The sequence below is a fragment of the Glycine soja genome, chromosome 14 (genome assembly GCF_004193775.1).
Source record: "Glycine soja cultivar W05 chromosome 14, ASM419377v2, whole genome shotgun sequence".
NCBI classification, from domain to species: Eukaryota; Viridiplantae; Streptophyta; class Magnoliopsida; order Fabales; family Fabaceae; genus Glycine; species Glycine soja.
Window position 1 is genome coordinate 49,222,909 of NC_041015.1, and position 19,052 is coordinate 49,241,960.

Genomic DNA, 19,052 nt, shown 5'->3' on the forward strand with positions numbered 1-19,052 from the left:
GGCATATATATATATATATATATATATATATATATATATATATATATATATATATATATATATATATATATATATATATATATATATTGCACTCTCTTTCCTCAAAGGCGGCATATTGCATCTGTAGATTTTTCACAATTATTTAAATTTCTCACCACCTTATATCATGCATTGAAATAAAGTGAGTGATAGCGAAAGTTCTTATTTTCAACTCTTGGTAGGGTTACAATTAATGGCAGATACTCAATTAATTCGGAGATATAAGTTACCAAGATTATTTTTTTGTTACAAATGAAATGAAGTAGTTCCTTTTTTCCAACTAGTTTTTTTTATTTTTTTATTTATATATAAGAGGGTATGGATCATTGGGTAGTTCTTTTTTATACCAAATGATGATGTTATATCAGGGGCATACACTTTCTGATTTGGTTGCAAGTCTACACTTGTTGGGGGCACTTCGTCATTAGCTAGTTGGGTTTACTGATCGAAGGGATTGGTATGAGGATTTTGATGTAATATATGTTAAAACTTCTGAGTTTGCTAATTTGTACATATCTTGTGACAAATTACAAACTGCTCTTAATAATATACTCCACCCGATTTCGATTCTAACAAAAATTATAAATACTTTCGAATTAAATAAGTAGTTATATATTTTTTAATATATTTGTATAAACTGCAGTTTTATTTTTCTTCTTTTTTAATAATAAGTAACTTTTATTTTCTTCTTAAAAAATCAATTTTTTAGAAATCACTTTTTAGAATAATTTATTTTAAAGTTTATTCTCGAGCGTCGCCTTTTTTATTTCAGAAAAATTTTCTTTTATCTAGATAAATTAAGAGGAACCTCGCGACATCATTAGTCTTCTAATTAATAATAGAGAATAATTTTATAATATTACCATGTTAATAAACGGGAAACAAAGTTTTAATTAGCACATGCATATAAATTTAGACACACCAAACTCTTGTTTATATAGCTTGTTTATAACCTAGCTAGCATATGTTATATGTATGCGATATGCCCTTGTTTATAACCATCACCTAACTGGGTCGTACACCTAGCTCAATCATTTAATCCATGTATACTTACAGAAAACATATACTGTATCTAATAATTCCGTGTTCATAAATTTGTCGCTGTCATTTGTTTTGTAAACCTCAACTGGATAATCAAGAGAACTAATAAAGAGGGGTTTTTTCTTCATATATTAATTTTGTAATAAATGAGGCAAACTATATAGTGTCGTAAAGAAGATAACAATTTTAAATTATGCAAGCTAGATAGAAGGCAAAATGTTAATCTCAACTAAGATCAAATAATCTCCAAAGGCAACTCTAAATGCCGTTTATATATATAGTTACACTTCTTACACTTGTTTTTATTCTCCATTTTCTTCCTCATAACATGCTCTCCTTGAGATCAATATCTATCCTTGTTTCATCATTACGTAAAACCAAGACCAAACATTGGGGCGGTGAATGTTATAATACACCAAGTTCCTAAAAATTATAGGCAATGGTTAATTTAGTTCCTCACTTTAATAACAATAATTCAATTATAGTTCCTGATCCTGAATGTGCATGGTACGTACTATTAGGAAATTACTTGGTTCTTGAATTTAACAATTGATTGTTCAGATCACCATGTTGTATATATGTGGATGGTAATGCCCTGAATCAGACGTTTAGTGGAGTATCAGGGACCTGAATCTGGATTCTCAACTCGTGTTGCAGCTTGAAGAGGTCCAATATTTACGATTTCTAGCTAGCTATAATCTTATACTATCAGTCTGTGGTGCTTTGGACCATAAGAACGGCTCAAATAAAGTATACATTTTTTTAGACTAGTATTTGAATATACTGCTATTAATATTATTCTATCGAACCAAGAGGCACAATAATCATTACCAATTTATTTTTAAAGTCTGATGTTTGGAACCAAATTGACTTGTATGCACCAAAGTTAAAAAAATAACTTTATTGTAAAGTTAAGATCAAATAATTCATTCCCGGACTCTTAATATCATGGATAGAAATAATGGTTGTCAATTTTCAATGATATATTTTTTTAAAAAAATAGAATCTAATTAAAATTGACAAGTAATAATAGTTTTAGGAATTAATTTGATAATTTGCGCATTGGGTGATATTAAATCTTCTAAGAGATTGTGTGGTTACCCTTTTTTTGCACAGCATGACCTTTAATTAGGCTTTAATTAGCTTAAAAAGTTGGTCATTAGACCTAGTCTTTCTTCATTTGGTAATCTTGGTAGGTGCATAAAAGCGCAATTCGGCAGATGAATTATTGTTAAGTTAATTATTTTAAAATTAAATCCCGGATTGGTTGTTCTACACGATTTTGTTCATCAATTTTCAACGGTCAGCTACCAATCAGTTCTATGATTTACCTTGTATTAGTTTCACTGTCAAAGATTACTCCCTTCGACTTATGAGTAACTCTTGCGTGAAGACAATATCTATAGGTCTAATCAAATTAATTAAAAGTTTCACAAGTCATCATTCATCGTTTTGCTTGTCACTATGAACACTGGAGCATGCTCATGGAGAACTTTTTATGGTAAAAAAAGTATTGCTAGCTGTTGATTCCAGAAAGCTATCAATAGGAGTAGCGGTGACAGAAGCACAAAACGTAGAATGTGAAGATAGAAAACTCAATTTTGAAAGTAAAAAATTATCTTTTTAAGTTATTCTTTGCTAAGATATATACTTCCAACGACGTGATTTGATGAAGAAAAATATAAAGGCTATTATTCTAGAGTGAAGTGTGAACAACTTCAAACCCTTGAGAAGTTACTTTGAACTTTTATAGATGAAAGGATGGGGAATTTGTTACAACTTTTTAGGAGAACTATATATAGAGATTTGCAAACAAAATACAATGTCATTGAGAAAAAAAATTGAAGATGTTACCATAGTAGAAAAAATTCTATGTACTATATAGTGCGAGAGTTTAACTGTCATTTCATAAATTAAAAGAGTCAACAGACATAGATAACCTCTCTCTTGATGAATTGCAGAGTTTTTTTACTGGTCTATAAGCTAAAAATGAACTGGAGCTTAATTACAAATTAACAAGATTTAAAACCTTCTACAAATACTCATTCCAACAACTTAAGAGGAAGAGGTATTGGTTCAGGAAGGGGAGAACAAGGACACATTATTGATGGCAACAAAATTAGAGATGACAACAAAAAGCCCATATTGACCAATTTCAAAGCAAATGTAGAGGTTGAGATCATGGCAGATCTAAGTAGGGTGCTTTGGGTGTCATAAATATGGTTATTATGCATCTAATTGACTGTTTAATGATAGAGAAAAAGAAGAGATCGAATTCAAATTTCATGTAAGAAAAAAATGAAGCAAAAACATTGTTGATGGTTGTCCATGCATGAAGGACTAAAGACCGAATCATATATTTGGTATATGCATGTATATAGACTGCAGCAACTACATGAGTGGAAGTAAGTCTTCTTTCTCCAACAGATGAAGACATGTTCTTTGTGAAATTGATGAGAAAAAGGTGATATTTAGATAAAGAGCAAGAATAGACTTGTGGAAAACATTTATAATGTGTTGTATGTTCCTGATTTGAAGAATAATTCGTTGAATGATGATTAATTAGTTACAGGAAAAATGTATAAAACTTAAAACATTTAAACTTATATATTACTATTTTATTCATCATTAATTGTAAAAAAATTATGGAAAATATAAAGTAATACCCAAAAAAAGTCAATAGTAAATTAACTAATACAGTAAATATAATAAATAAATACCAGCTCGTCTTAATTAACATATTTTTCATATTATATTGGCATGATAGAATAATTAATCTTAAGGAAATTGTGTAGTAGTGTTTACACTGGAATTTGGTAAACAACCGCTAGTCTAAGTTAATTGCTTGCGAGACCAACTAGTGAATCTCAGGAGCATGTCATTTGCGTGTTTGCTTTAAACATAAAACCGTTAATGTTCATCATTGCAACAAACACTCACTGGTTCGAAATTTGCAGAAAGTAAAATTGTTTAACAGAAATCGAAATGCTGGAAATAACTAGGCAAGGAAAGGAAAATTCTTTGACAGAATCGAAATGCTGGAAGTAAATTAACAAGGGAGGAAAATTGCAGAATGTAAAGGAGCAGTTAGTTCACTCGATCGAATGAACCATTTAAAAGAGGAATTCTAAAGTGAAGCGTAAATTGCATTGCATTCGAAACGTAAAGTTTACAGAAATTTAAAATGGTTCACAAACAAACATACATTCTCCTTGTGTACTCGTTTCTCTCTGCGCTGGGTACTTTGAGTGTAAGGATTCTGTAGAAATGATTTGCGACCTTGAAATCTAACTAAAAATTGCTATATATAGGCATTCGAAAATAAACTGCCCTAACGGTCGAACACTATCCTAATGCCAAGTGTCCTGCCACGTACATTTCACATGCACATAACTGCTCCTTAGAACGGTTATCCACATTGCTCGAGATCGAACTGATTCGGTGAAGATTTGTTCAGAAATTACGCTAAGTCCAGAACTCTTGCTGCCTCGACTTCGACTCGTCCATACACCAGTTCGAATTGCCCAATAACTCGAAGTCCTCTTTCTTGTCTTAGCTTTGTACTTCGTAAATACTCCTTTGAACCTGGGAATTCCTTCTTAAAGACTCTCCTCTCTTTTCGATTCGAGCAGGTCCTGACCATACTCTTGCTCTGTAATACGCTTCGAACCTCGAGACGATATCCCATGCATACTTAGAGCATATTTTAGCCCGTCGAAAATATGGGCTAACAAATTGCCCCCAAAAAATGTCTGCTTCGATTCGAGATCGAAGGAAGATGAGAAGTTGACATTTTTTCTCTTCTTCTACCAGCTTTCCTGAAATGTCGTCACGATCGCACGTTCACTGTGTAACCGTCGCCTCGATCTCCATTACCCATCATTAATTCCACCTTTCTAGGTAGAGTAGGACACGTGTCACGCTGGGGAGTAAAAAGGGAAATCTGATGTGATTGATTTCTGACCCTTGATTCTTATTATATTATTTTCCCTTTTTTAAAGTAAAACCTCCATAAATAGCACCAAAAAACCTCAGAGAAACCCCTTCATCTTCTTTGCTTCCTAAACCCCGAAACCCTTCTTCTTCTCTGCTTCTGAAACCCTTCTTCTTCTTCCTTGCTTCCATTATTTCCGGCGAAACCTTCCTATTTCCAGATAATCGTTATTCCTCTCATCATCAAACTCACCGAATCTCTGAGTTCTGCCTTTGTTCTCCGTGAACCCAAGCTCTTACTCACTGATTCTATCAGCTACCCAACCCTTCACGAGAAAATCATCCTTTTTCAGATTTCTCACAATGTCGCAAGGCCAAGCAGTTCCGTTTGCTGGGAAATGGCACCGTTTTACAGTCAGGAACGACGGAGAGAAGGTGGTTCCAGAACCACAAGGCGACGCCGAACACACAGAAATCTGGGAATCGGAGGTGATGATCCCTTTCGTAGTGGAAAGGACAGTTTACTCTTTCGGTGGACCTCTGCCAGACCAAGAGTCACTCTCGAGTTCAATGAACAAGGTATTCCCCTGCTACCCAACTTGCGAACCTAGGATTTTTGATAGTGAGCCTTACAACTTCAACTGTTTAAGCAAACCCCACAAACTCTTTCGATCCGCCCCGTCAATAGCCCATAGGGATTACATACCTTGGCTTGATCGAGTCGAACAAGCGTATGAGGATTTCTGGAAGACATATGGCATATTTGACTTAATACAATTCTCTCGATTTGGTCCTGAATATCGACCAGAAATGCTGATAGCAGCTATGCATTTTTTCGAGTCTTCTACCAACACCTTTCAATTTAAATGTGGTATGATGACCCCCACTCTCTTAGACGTAGCCGCTCTCACAGGCCTTAGGCCTAACGGAGAAACTTATGATCCCACTAAATCTAGTGATAATATTAAACTAGTATATAAGGAGAACACCTTTTCCAAATATATAGCTGAACACAAAGGATCGGTCGAAGAGGAAGTTTCTGATGAAGAGCATGTAGCCTTCTTGACCCTATGGCTATCTCACTACGTCTTTTGCACAAAATCCTTGCAAGTAGCCAAAAGATTTATTCCAATGGCAATACAAATTCATGAAGGTCAAAGCTTTGGATTTGGACGCCTCTTGTTAGCAGTACTATACGAATCGCTTGGTGAGGCATGCGATGACCTGAAGAAATCGAAGGATGGGTCTTCCTTCTTAGTATCTGGGCCTATGTGGCTTCTCCAGTTGTGGCTTAATGCCACTTTCGAACAAGAAATGGGATTAATAATCCCACAAGATTATGCTGAAGAAGTTGCCAATCGCTCGATCGAAGGCCAGAGAGCACTTCGATTAACACCCAAGACCTTCGATCAAAACCCACAAAAGCTGTTCCTCAAGTACATGAAGATTTTTCTGAGTTTTGACAAGTTTCTTCCCCAACATGCTCCATTCATTAGTCGAGAGGTCGGCCCGGCCTGGTTCACTGACGATTTTCCTGCTGTCGATCCGGACAATGAAGAAGAAGTGAATGAAATATGGTCATTTTACTTGAATCCACAGATCCTGTCCTGTCGTACAGGTGTTCAATCGAACTATTTAGGCCTGGTTGGATACCAGCCTAATTTGGTTTCAAGACAATTTGGCCTCTCGCAGATCCGTCCCAAAAGCTTGTTCGAAGATCCTAGAGACGTCATAAGAGGGGCCAATCTTTCAGAAAAGACTTTCAAGAAATTTTTGAAGATTTCTCTTGATGAAAACTATAACCTGCATCCTTTTGAGTTCAACCATTCCCACTTCTGCACCATGGGATTTGTTACCTGGTGGGAGAAATATTATTCGGGCCGTTCGGTTGGAGACACAACTATCATGATCTCCAGACTTGAGAGTGGTTTTACACAACCAACGGTCGAGAATATCCGCTCAAACCTTCAAGCTCGAGGTACTAACTTTTGATTTTTCTAAATTGATATGTATTTTTGCCTTTTCTAATATTCTTACTTTCAGGCAAAACAATCATGACAAAGAAAATTGCTGAAACATCTCGAGCTGATGTGAGACCCAAGAAACCCACTGGGGTGAAGATCCAAGAATGGAAACAAGAAGAGAAGGTAACTCTTCTGAACTTATCTTTTACTCTTAACGTCTTTGCCTCATATTTCTTTATTTTTTCAGAATCATAAGAAAGATGATAGCACCGAGACTACCACGACCTCAAAACGCTCGAAGCGTGTGGTCATCGAATTCGACGAAGAAAAAGATGCAAGTTTTATTCCTAATGTCAATATTATAACTCTTTTAAGTCTATATTCTGACATTTCTTTACCCTCATAACACAGGAAGAAGAGGAAAGACCTCTTGTAAGAAAAAGAAAATCACCTGAGACTTCGACCAAATCTGCTGACCAAACAGAGGCAGGCGATTCCCAGGCTCAAATGCCTAAGAAGAAAAAGAAAGTGAAGCAGATCGAGCCTGAACCTTCTGTGACGGTCGAGGGTGGTGAGCCAGTCAGGAAGAAAAAGAAGAAGACCAAGTCTTTAAAAGAACAAGGTGAGAATCAACCTGTTGACGTCCAACCACCTTCGACTGATGTTGGCGGCGCTGAAACAGAAACTACTCCCTCTATTGCTGAGATGGGCAACCTTGTCGAACAACCGGACTTACCACAAGAACACCCTACCGTCGAGGTATCATTCTTAATATGATTTTAATCATAACTAATACGAAACTATTTGTTAACCTTTTCTATGACAATTCGAATTAGGTACAACAAAATGTTTCTGTAGAAGAAATACCCTCTTGTACTCGCACCTCTCCTGCTCCTGAGACGGATGCAGTGAATGTTGAGGAACAGGGTGAAGGTCAAGGTATTGGACCCAGCAGTCCTCAGGGATCGAGTCAGAGAAGTTCATCTGAAGAACACTTTTCCGATGAAGAGGCCATACAAGAGGCTGAAGCTGGAGGTTCAGACATTTTCCCAGCGTCTTCGACATCTAAGCTTTCCGCTAGCATAGGGATCGCAGAGGATACATTCATTCAAATGCAAGACGAAGACCCTGCTGCAGCCCTTCGACTCCTGCTGAACACCAGTCAAGCCAACACCTCAAGTGAAAAGAATCCTGGTGCTTCGTCCTCATCTGATGCTGATATAACCTCTACAGTACGCCAAGATTGCCTGCTTTTGAAGTTATCAATGGAATACGCACGGGCAGACGTACTTAAATCCATTGAAGAGAACCCTTCTGCTGCTTTTGGGCACCTGAACTTTTTGAAGAAATTGCATAACCCCCTTACTTCTGATGAGATTCTGGGCAAAGTTATACAAATCGAGTCCATTATCGATCAATTTGCAAATACTGTGCAGAAAAAACGCGAAAATGGCGCCAGACTCGATGCCCAGAAACAAGCACATATCCTTCTGCTCGAGAAAGCCCGAGCGGCTCAACGTGAAGTCGAGCGTCTCACCAAAGAGGCGAAAGAAGGATCTTCTGAGATCAAAGCCTGTGATGATAACATCTCCTCCTGGGAGGCAACTATTACAAATTTGCTGTCTCAGGTCGATGATCTAAGGCAGAAAATTGTAACAGAGCAGGACAAACGCAAAGAACTCCAGGAGAAGGCTGCTGATTCGATTCAGAAGCTGGTTGCCGAAAAAGGGAGGGAAGGCCTGAAGGCCTTTAGTGCATCTCAAGCGGTAGCAGATGAGGCGAGAGCTATGGAGAGTGCTGACCAGGTTTTGAGCAAAGAGATGGCCACCTTGAAGAAACTATATGAGGACTTAGTCCTGCATTAGTAGAATTTATAATTTCTTTATTTCGAATTCTGTATTTCGATTCTACTTTTGATGTAATATTGACACATGCCCTTTTGTGGCAATTTTACTGTTATCGCCATTTTTATGTTTCCATTATTTCTGTCTATTCTATGCTTATTTTAACTTCGAGCAATGTTGGTTTATATTTTTTCAAATATTTACCATTTATACTCAAAGTACGTTTCTGAGGGGTTAATTCCTCTAATTCATAAGCACCATTCGAATAGATCTGAATTATTTTAAACGGTCCTTCCCAATTTGGGGACCATTTGCCCAAAGCTCGATCCTTACTATCCATGGGCAGGATAACCTTCCAAACTAAATCTCCAACATTAAAAGTTTTCGACTTCACTTTCTTATTATAAGCTTTAGCAACTCTTTCTTTTTGTTTAGTCAAGACTTCTAATGCTCTTAATCTCTCCTCGTCTAAATCAACTAACTCATCTGACATCATTTTCCAATAATGGTCGATCGGAATGTCCATTTGTTTTTGTACTCTAGCTGATTGCAAATGTATTTCGACCGGAAGTATAGCATCGTGCCCATAAGTCAGTCGAAATGGGGTAGTATTAGTTGATTCCTTAGGAGAATTTCTACATGCCCATAGAACTTGATCTAACGTTTTATTCCAATTTCTTGGCTTTTGGGCAATGTGTTTTTTAATCAAGTTGATTACAATCTTATTGGCTGCTTCGACCTGACCATTTGCTTGCGCATAATATGGTGTCGAGGTTAATAATCGAAAGCCAGTTTTTTGGGCAAATTCTTTCATTTTTCGTCCAGTAAAAACTGAACCTTGATCAGTGGTAATTGTTTCGGGAATACCAAACCTATAAATAATATAATTTTGAATGAAACTAATTACTGCTTCCTGATCAACATTTGGCAAAGGGACTGCTTCGATCCATTTTGTAAAGTAATCGATACCAACTATAATATAACGCTGGTTCTTCGAAGAGGCAGGCTTGATTTCACCAATTAGGTCCAAAGCCCATCCTCTGAAAGGCCAAGGTTTGATTATGGAATGTAACTCACTAGCAGGTACATGCTGTATCCCTGCATGCTTTTGGCATTCCTGACAGCCTTTAGCAAATTCTATGCAGTCTTTTAACATCGAAGGCCAATACAAACCTTGTCGAAATAAAAGCCATTTCATTTTATGGCCTGCTTGATGTGATCCACAAGCCCCACTGTGAACATGGGAAACTGCTAAGTATGCTTCTGATTCATTTAGACATTTTAACAACACTCCTTCTGCAGTCTTTTTAAACAAATCATTTCCCATAATCACGTAATTTAAGGCCCTATATTTAATCTTTCGAGCCACATTGCCTATTGGATTTTCCAAATATTCAATAATGGACTTTCTCCAATCATTATCTAACATATTGTCAATGGCCAAAATTTGAATTTTTTCCTGAAGATCATTCATACTTTCATCTTCATTATTTTGTGGTATACTTGCCCCCACAAGTTTTGGCATTGGCAATTTAGTGCTTAATGGCTCTGGTAACACCAGTTTATCTTTTATTTCGATCAACTGAGTTAACTTTTCCTTCGACATTTTGTACCCTGAAGCTATTTGGGCTAAATCATTTGCTTCTCGGTTTTCTTGTCGAGGTACATGCTCAATGTTAATATAATCGAAATGATTCAGAAGAGAACTTGCTATAACAAAATATTTTGCTAAGTGTTCATTAACACATTTGTATTCTTGTGTTAATTGCCTCAACACTAATTCTGAATCACCTCTTATATTAACATTTCTTGCCCCCAGGCTAATTAAAATTTCAAGGCCTGTAATTAGAGCTTCATACTCAGCCTCATTATTAGAACAAAGCCCTTTGATTTTATACTTGAATTTAGTTGGAATTTTATTGGGGGATATTATTAAAACTCCAATTCCAGTTCCATGTTTGTGTTTCGAACCATCGAAATACAAAATCCATGGCTCTGTATCGACATAGTCTTGCGACATTTCGACCACTGAGTGATCTACAATAAAATCTGCCACAATTTGACCCTTAACAGATTTCAAAGGCTTGTACGTTAAAGAATATTCTGTTAATGCTAAAGCCCATTTTCCAATTCTACTGTGTAAAATCGGTTTTGACAACATGTGCTTAATAACATCATAATGAGAATACACATAAACATCAACAGGCTTTATATATTGCTTAAGTTTTGCACAAGAGAAATACAGACAAAGACAAAGTTTTTCTATGGCAGTATATCTAGTTTCTGCATCATTTAGTACACGACTAAGATAATAAATTGCATGTTCTATGCTATCATCATCTTCCTGAGCCAACATGCTACCAATGGTCTTGTCAGACGCAGCAATATACAACTTCATGGACTTGTTTCGACTAGGAGGCATTAACACGGGAGGCTTGATCAGATATTCTTTAATTTCATCGAAAGCCTTTTGATGCTCTTCATTCCATTTGAATGGTTCATCTTTCTTGAGTCGAAGTAATGGCGAAAAAATTTGAGCTTTGCCACTTAGATTCGAAATGAATCGCCTCAAGAAGTTGATTTTTCCTAGCAAAGACTGAAGCTGTTTTTTGGTCGAAGGAGGCTTCGTCTCAAGAATAGCCTTTGTCTTATTTTGATTTATCTCAATGCCTTTTTTATGCACCACAAACCTAGGAAATCTCCTGCACGCACACAAAAAGCACACTTTAATGGATTCATTTTTAATCCATGTTTCCTCATTCGTTCGAAAGATTGCCTAAGGTAATCCAAATGGCTATCTTCTGAGGAGGATTTGATGATTATATCATCAATATAAATTTGCATAAATGTGTCAATAAATCATGAAACATGGAATTCATGGCCCTTTGATAAGTGGCCCCAGCATTTTTTAACCCAAAGGGCATAACCACCCATTCATAAGTGCCTAAAGCACCAGGGCATCGAAATGCTGTTTTCGACACATCGTTTTCAGCAATAAATATTTGGTTATAACCAGAATAACCATCTAACATGCTTAAATATCGAAACCAGCTGCTGAATCTACCAACATTTCTGCTACTGGCATAGCATATTCATCTTTAGGTGTAGCATTATTTAGATCCCTAAAATCTATGCATACTCTAAGAGTTCCATTCTTTTTAATGACAGGGACTATATTTGCTAACCATTCGACATACCTGGCAGCCCTGATGAATTTACACCTCAGCAGCCTTTCGATCTCTTCCTTGATCTTGGACATGATTTCTGGTGCGAATCTTCTCGGTAGTTGTTTTACTGGTCTTTTTCCTTCCTTAATAGGTAACTTCATTTCGACCATTTCTCTGCTTAACCCAGGCATTTCGTGGTAATCCCAAGCAAAACAGTCTTTAAACTCTCTAAGAAGAGGCACCAGCTTTTCTTTTAACTTGAGGTGATATTGGCACTGATATAAGTTGGCCTTTTAATCGAGCCATCTCCATATCGACCTCTTCCAAAGGATCTTGAGCCTGCATCTTTGGCGCCTCACTTATGGGATTTTTCTCAAAACCCAGCGGCTCATCGTCATAATACAATCCAATCTTCGATCCTTTGTTTCTTTTTTTCATGATCTTCGATCTTGGCTTCAACTGCCATATTTGTTGAAATTCAGCCTCAAAGGCCGTATTTAGTCTATTTTCGGCCATATAAGCCGTAATTCTGGCCCATGCAGTGGCCTCAGTCATATTAATCTTCATATATATTCCACCCAGTTGGTGGAATGACTCCATCTTCAGAGGAACATCATTAATTTCCTCCTCTCCCATATAAACCCATAAGTAGGATGGAGTTTGACAGAGTGGACAACATTGTCACTCGATTCGACAACAGCCTCCTTGTCACCACAAGGCGCTATGTTGCCAACTTTTTGTCAAAGGTTTGTGCAGTAACATTATCGACCTCTGACTTATAGAAGCTTTGATCCGCCTCTATATTTTCCACAATCCCATCTTCCCTCCAGATAATGAGCTTCTGGTGAAGGGTAGATGGCACAGCTCCAACTCCATGAATCCACTCCCTTCCTATAGCAAGTTAAAATTAGCCTTAGACTGTATCACCAGGAAAGAGTTGGTCGAACTATACTGCCTACAGCAACATCTACTTGAATGGCTCCCAAAGAATAGCCAGTTTTACCCTCATAATTCGAAAGCACAATGTTGTGGGCAGATAGATCAGTGTCATGTTTCCCGATCTTGTAGAGCATAGATCGAGGCATTAAGTTGACAGCCGCTCCTCCATCAATGAGCACTTTGTTGATTCCAACATTCTCAACTTTTGCTCTGATGAAAAGAGGTTTGAGATGACTTTTCATCTGAAAATCTGGCTTTTCGAAATAAGCTACTGCTCTTCCACACAGCCATTATTCATAACATAGTAACATACTGGCTTTGGGTCAGCCATATCAAAATGATCGAACTCACTTTCGATCTCAGTAACTTCAGATTGGACATCATATTCAGATGGCAAGATAGATACCACACAGATGACATCGAAATCTGGCTCAGAATCCAGTAGATCCTCATCCTCCATCTTATCTTCATCCACCGGAGGCAGGAGTCTCTCCTTTACTGGCCTCCTAGATACTTCTTTATATTGGCCCATTTGCGGGTTCTGCTGGGCCAATTTCTTCTGACGCTGGAACCTACGCCATTGGGTCCTCGTCATAGGATTCTTTCCTTTGTAATTGTTCCTATACGAGTACCTATTGGCCTCCTGTGGGCCAATTTGCTTCGTTCCACTCGAACCACCTACTTCCATAATCCCTTTGTTGAACCTTATGAGTCCCTGGTGCATCCATTTTTCGACCGGCACTGAACCAGGAGGAGCGAAAGTATTCCTTCGACCCGACTTCTGATTAGTATTCGACTGCACCATAACTCTTTTGCCTTTATCGAAACGTTGGTTCTGCCTTGCCCCCTTGTTAACAACTTGGTATTTCTTGAGGCCCTCAGTAGCCTCCTTATCACATACTGCACTGCAGCGAGGGCAGAGCATCACAATCTTGTTTTCGAGTTTGCATCTGTTCAAGAAATCAATTAACTCCTCCTCAGCTTGAGGATAAACAACCTTCATCTGTTCGTTGTAATCCTCTTCAGATACATCCTGAACTTGCACATGGGACACCTCCATTGTTTCGACCATCATTATTTCTTGGGGCTCCGCATAGAGAGTTTCGGCAGCTTTGGATGTTTCAGCATTTGCCTGAACAACCTTTGGTTTCTCACCAAATTTTAGCCTTCCTTCGTCAAGAGCCTTTTGAACCAAATCCCTGAAAAGAACACAACGTGAGGTTTTATGGCCAAGGAAATTATGAAATTTACAATAACCCCTTTTTTTCTGTTGTTCGATTGGGGGTACTTTCAAGCCCTTAGGAACAACAATCTGGCCATCTGTGACTAATAAATCAAATATTTCATCACATTTAGTTATGTCAAATGTATAAGTTTTAGACACAAATTTATCATTTTTAGGTTCAACAGGGTTTTTTTCCATTGGAAGGTCTAAGGAGTTTACAAACATAAGGAGGTCCAGGTTTTAATTCTGCTAAATCAACTCACTGTCTTCGATATCTTCATAAATAATATCGAACTCCTGTCACTGTCATTGGTTTCGACATAGCAACCTTTTCCTTCTTGTGGAATTTAGAATTTCTAGCCTTTTCGGCCTTCAACCGTTCGAGTTGTCGAACTCTATCAGCCAATTGAGCCCATATCCTTAAATACTGGGTATCTAATTTCTTTCTAATCGAATAGTCTAGGCCACCAGCAGCCATTCGACTAATTCATGTTCAGGGACTTGGGTGAAACACCTTGCCTTTAAGAGTCTGAATCTGTTCAAATAATCATCAATTGATTCAAGTGCCTTGCGTCGAACGCTGGCTAACTCTTTAAGGCTGATCTTAGACTGTCCCATATAAAATTGCTCATGGAAAATCCTTTCCAATTGGTTCCAATTATGTATGGAATGAGGAGGAAGGGTTGTAAACCATGTAAAAGCATTTTTAGTCAAGGAACTAGGGAAAAATTTCATTCTTAAATTTTCATTATTAGCCAAATCCCCTGCTTCGACCAAATATCTAGCAACGTGTTCGACAGTGGACTCATTTGTCTCTCCGCAAACTTGGTAAACTTAGGGATTTTCACACCCCTTGGTAATTCTGTCTGTAACACATACTCAGATAATGGAGACACAAAATTAGGCCTATGTAAACCTAAGTTCAAACCATTCTGCACCAAAATCGTTTCGACCATTTGGGCTAGGTTATTCTGCATATCGAAACGGTTTTGTTGAATATTCCCTATTACTTCATCAGCATTTTGGTTCCTATTTACCAATACTATACCAGGGTTTGGTTCGACCTGTTGGACTGGTGGCTCTATGCGTGCCGCTGGTTGTGGTGCTTGAGCCATTTGCATCCCGGGGTTATTAGGCATCTGTATCTCTTGGACAGGCGCCTGTATTTGGATCTGTCGAATCGGTGGTTGCTGTATGGGTGGTGCCCCAAAAAAGTCAGCAATTCGACTTATTTGATTTGTTAACGTTTGGTAACTGTCATTTGTATTTTGAATTAAAGGGTTAATAACAGTTCCTATTTGTTGTGTTAACATGTTAACCATATCATGGTTACTTTCATCCATTTGTTGTCTGAGTGACAAAACGGATGTATTAGTTAAATGTTGCGGAATTACCCTACCTTGATTGCCCGCTACAGATCCTGATGGAGAGGCATATTAAGATTCTCTATGTTTGGTTGAGAATTTTGCAACCCTACCATCAAAGATGTAGGCATGCCATATAGAGGATTTTGAGGCGGTCGAAAGGGACTTCCACTGGGATTCCCTAAACTAGGATTGTTCCAAGGGGCAAAAGCAGACGCTGACGTGGTCGAACTTGCCAACGTCATGTTGGTCATGGGAGAGGTTACCCCTGTCTGATTCATAACCGTCGAAGCGGTTGAACTAATTGTGCCAACAGTTTGGTCAGGAATTGCTCCTATACCAGAATTTATATTGGCATTACTGACAGATGTTTGCGTTGGTTGCCCCTCCATATTTGGAAGGTCATTGTTTCGATTGCTTGGGGGTGGTCTAGCCATCCTTGTACGAGTTTTGAATTCTGTTAAGTGTGGAACAGATTTCCCACTTTTAAATGCATACAAAATCAAAACAATTAAGAAGGCAATAACCAACTGCAACAAACAAAACTTTAAAAATAATTTAAAACCAAACACCACAATTGACCGGTCCCACTGGGCGTGCCAATTTGTTTACACTGGAATTTGGTAAACAACCGCTAGTCTAAGTTAATTGCTTGCGAGATCAACTAGTGAATCTCAGGAGCATGTCACTTGTGTATTTTGCGTTTAAATATAAAGCTTTTGAATGTTCATCGTTGCAACAAACACTTACTGGTTCGAAATTTGCAGAAAGTAAAATTGTTTAACAGAAATCGAAAGGCTGGAAATAACTAGGCAAGGAAAGGAAAATTGCAGAATGTAAAGGCTCAGCGAGTTCATTCGATCGAATGAACCATTTAAAATGCAGGAATTATAAAACGAAACGTAAATTGCATTCGAAATGTAAGTTTACAGAAACTTAAAATGGTTCACAAACAAACATACATTCTCCTTGTGTACTCGTTTCTCTCTGCGCTGGATACTTTGAGTGTATAAGGATTCTGTAGAAATGATTTGCGACCCTCAAAAACTAACTAAAACTGCTATATATAGACATTCGAAAATAAACTGCCCTAAACGGTCGAACATTATCCGAATGCCAAGTGTCCTGCCACGTACATCTTACATGCACATAACTGCTCCTTAGAACGGTTATCCATCTTGCTCGAAGTCGAACTGGTTTAGTGAAGATTTGTTCAGAAATTATGCTAAGTCCAGAACTCTGCTGCCTCGACTTCGACTCGTCCATACACCAGTTCGAATTGCCCAATACTCGAAGTCCTCTTTCTTGTCTTAGCTTTGTACTTCGTAAATACTCTTTGAACCTGGGAATTCCTTCTTAAAGACTCTCCTCTCTTTTCGATTCGAGCAGGTCCTGGCCAGACTCTTGCTCTGTAATACGCTCCGAACCTCGAGACGAATCCAATGCATACTTAGAACATATTTTAGCTCGTCGAAAATATGGGCTAACAATATCATTCCAAATTTTATGCATGGAATTGTTGTTGAAATCTATATATTTAGTTGGCAAGGCTTTCCGCCAGGAAACTCTGTAACATACCTACAGCCAAACAAAATAAATTATAATTTTTCTTGTTTTTTTCTTAATCACATTGTCATAATTTTCCATTCTTGTCTTCTACACTGGTAGTCTACATCTGCCGCTCTATACATACACAAACCAATAAATGTTATTTAATACTGCATCGGGGTGTACATAATACTCCTCAGAATTTTATGTACTTACATGTCATAAATCATAGTGATGATATTATAGGTGGTTCAAACTTCAAATAACAGATACCACTCATTTATGCCTATAAACAAACGAGATATTATAGAAACTATAATAGTCTAGTATTCATATCTTTGAAGATCGGAGCGCAATCAGAGCTAATTGGTTCATCTTGTCTGTTAGTTATGAGACTAGATAACCAGTCTAGCCCTTCATAGAGTCCTTGGCCGGATGTGGCACAAGTTGGCTGTATGTACCTTCAATAACCAAAAAATAGCCAGAGAAAGTTAGACATTATTTTCACGAAGTTATCACTTATTTGTGGGGATATACGGTAATAAATAGCTCTAGTTTTTTCTTGAACTCAAATCCTGATTGTTATAAGTTTTAATTATAAACCCATACCTTAGACTTAGAGTTCCAAATAAATGTTTTAAATTGTAATTGAAATGTGACATACCAGAGACGCAGGCGAAGTGAATGTAAACCAAGTTTATCAGTAATTTCTGCAACACTAAAGCATTTGGAAGTCTTGCTTATTGGCAAGCACCAGTAATGTAGCGTCACGAAGTTCATCCTGCAATGCTCATGATTGCAACATTATCTTACTTTTGTGTCGAAAGGCAAAGCCTGATTTTTTAAATTGGAGGGCACAGTGGATAAAAATTTAACCATGATTCAAAGTCTACGGAAATTAAAAATATTAACATATAATAAATTACTGACCTCTTCAGCATTCTATGCAACTCATCCCTGGCTTCTAAAATTCTCTCTCTGTCGTTACTATCTACCACAAAGATAAGACCTTGTGTGTTCTGAAAGTAGTATCTCCACAATGGTTGAATCCGCACAGAACTTGGCATATAATCAGATTAAAGTAGTTTGAGTAGCATGTGCATAAAATGTTATCGATTATCATATACTAATGAACCCATAAATATAATACTCTAGCTAATAAATCTGTAAAGAAAAGGATTCAAATATAATACTCTAGCAAACACTTAACAAGCAGCCACTCAAGCTTCATCCCTAATATTAAATTAGATGTGGCCAGAAAATCACAAATACCTTGTCCTGCCCTCCTACATCTCAGACAGTGAAGCTGACATTTTTGTACTCAACAGTCTCCACATTGAAGCTAATCCATCCAAGGTATGTATCAAATTTTCAATCATTTCATTTGGCACTCGTATTATAAAAATAGAATAAATATATTCAAAGGATTTGAGATCGGTCCACCTTGTCTTGCTATACAACTTATTTCTAAATGAGCATTACATAATACATATCACTTAGGAACTTTGATTACTGTGAGAAATAAAATATAAAAAAATCAGGTAACGTAATTACTTAAATGAATATAGATTGTTAAATCATATTGGAATATCGTTTAAAATTAAAAGAGAAATATATATAGGTTCTTTAAATAATCATGGCGATCACTAATATACTAGTACGAATTCAAGTAGCACCACGCAGAACTTCCAAAGTTCAGTATATTAAATGCCGAGAGAGCTAGGAACTGCTTATAAACGATTAAAGAACGCATGGAAAAATACGGAGACAAGTTGGAACCTATTGTGGGTATTGTAGTGACGATTTCTCCAAGTTTCAGTTTGTAGAGTATTGTTGTTTTCCCAGCAGCATCAAGACCCACCATCAGAATCCTCATTTCTTTCCTTGCATAAAACAATCTCAATAGCCGTGACACCGTCAAACCCATTGTTGCCAATGTTTCGACCAAAACTTAATGAAAAAACAACCTGAAGTAAACCGTGGAAAAT

The 19,052-nt window shown here is 37.4% G+C and overlaps 2 protein-coding genes and 1 pseudogene across 2 annotated transcripts; 1 reads left to right on the forward strand and 2 right to left on the reverse strand.

Annotated features, from left to right (window-relative positions):
- The first annotated feature begins 5,376 nt into the window (after positions 1–5,376).
- On the forward strand, positions 5,377–8,842 carry LOC114384176. Its single transcript, XM_028343835.1, has 5 exons — positions 5,377–6,991; positions 7,057–7,160; positions 7,225–7,311; positions 7,389–7,736; positions 7,814–8,842. Exons 1-5 carry the CDS (start codon positions 5,377–5,379, stop codon positions 8,840–8,842), a joined length of 3,183 nt encoding a protein of 1,060 aa, XP_028199636.1.
- Positions 8,843–8,966: 124 nt separating this feature from the next.
- On the reverse strand, positions 8,967–12,179 carry LOC114384177. The gene is made up of 2 exons (XM_028343836.1): positions 12,019–12,179; positions 8,967–11,523 (listed from the first exon to the last, which is right to left on the reverse strand). Exons 1-2 carry the CDS (start codon positions 12,177–12,179, stop codon positions 8,967–8,969), a joined length of 2,718 nt encoding a protein of 905 aa, XP_028199637.1.
- Positions 12,180–17,377: 5,198 nt separating this feature from the next.
- On the reverse strand, positions 17,378–19,019 carry LOC114384178 (annotated as a pseudogene).
- Positions 19,020–19,052: the final 33 nt, after the last annotated feature.

Bases quoted from the DNA above. Each gene is read 5' to 3' on its own strand.
- LOC114384176 (XM_028343835.1), top strand. From the start codon at position 5,377: ATGTCGCAAGGCCAAGCAGTTCCGTTTGCTGGGAAATGGCACCGTTTT. The intron at 7,312-7,388 runs GCAAGTTTTATT...CTCATAACACAG, and splicing joins AATTCGACGAAGAAAAAGAT to GAAGAAGAGGAAAGACCTCT. The intron at 7,737-7,813 runs GTATCATTCTTA...AATTCGAATTAG, and splicing joins AAGAACACCCTACCGTCGAG to GTACAACAAAATGTTTCTGT.
- LOC114384177 (XM_028343836.1), bottom strand. From the start codon at position 12,179: ATGCCTGGGTTAAGCAGAGAAATGGTCGAAATGAAGTTACCTATTAAG. The intron at 11,524-12,018 runs GTATGTCGAATG...GTGTGCGTGCAG, and splicing joins AAATTCATCAGGGCTGCCAG to GAGATTTCCTAGGTTTGTGG.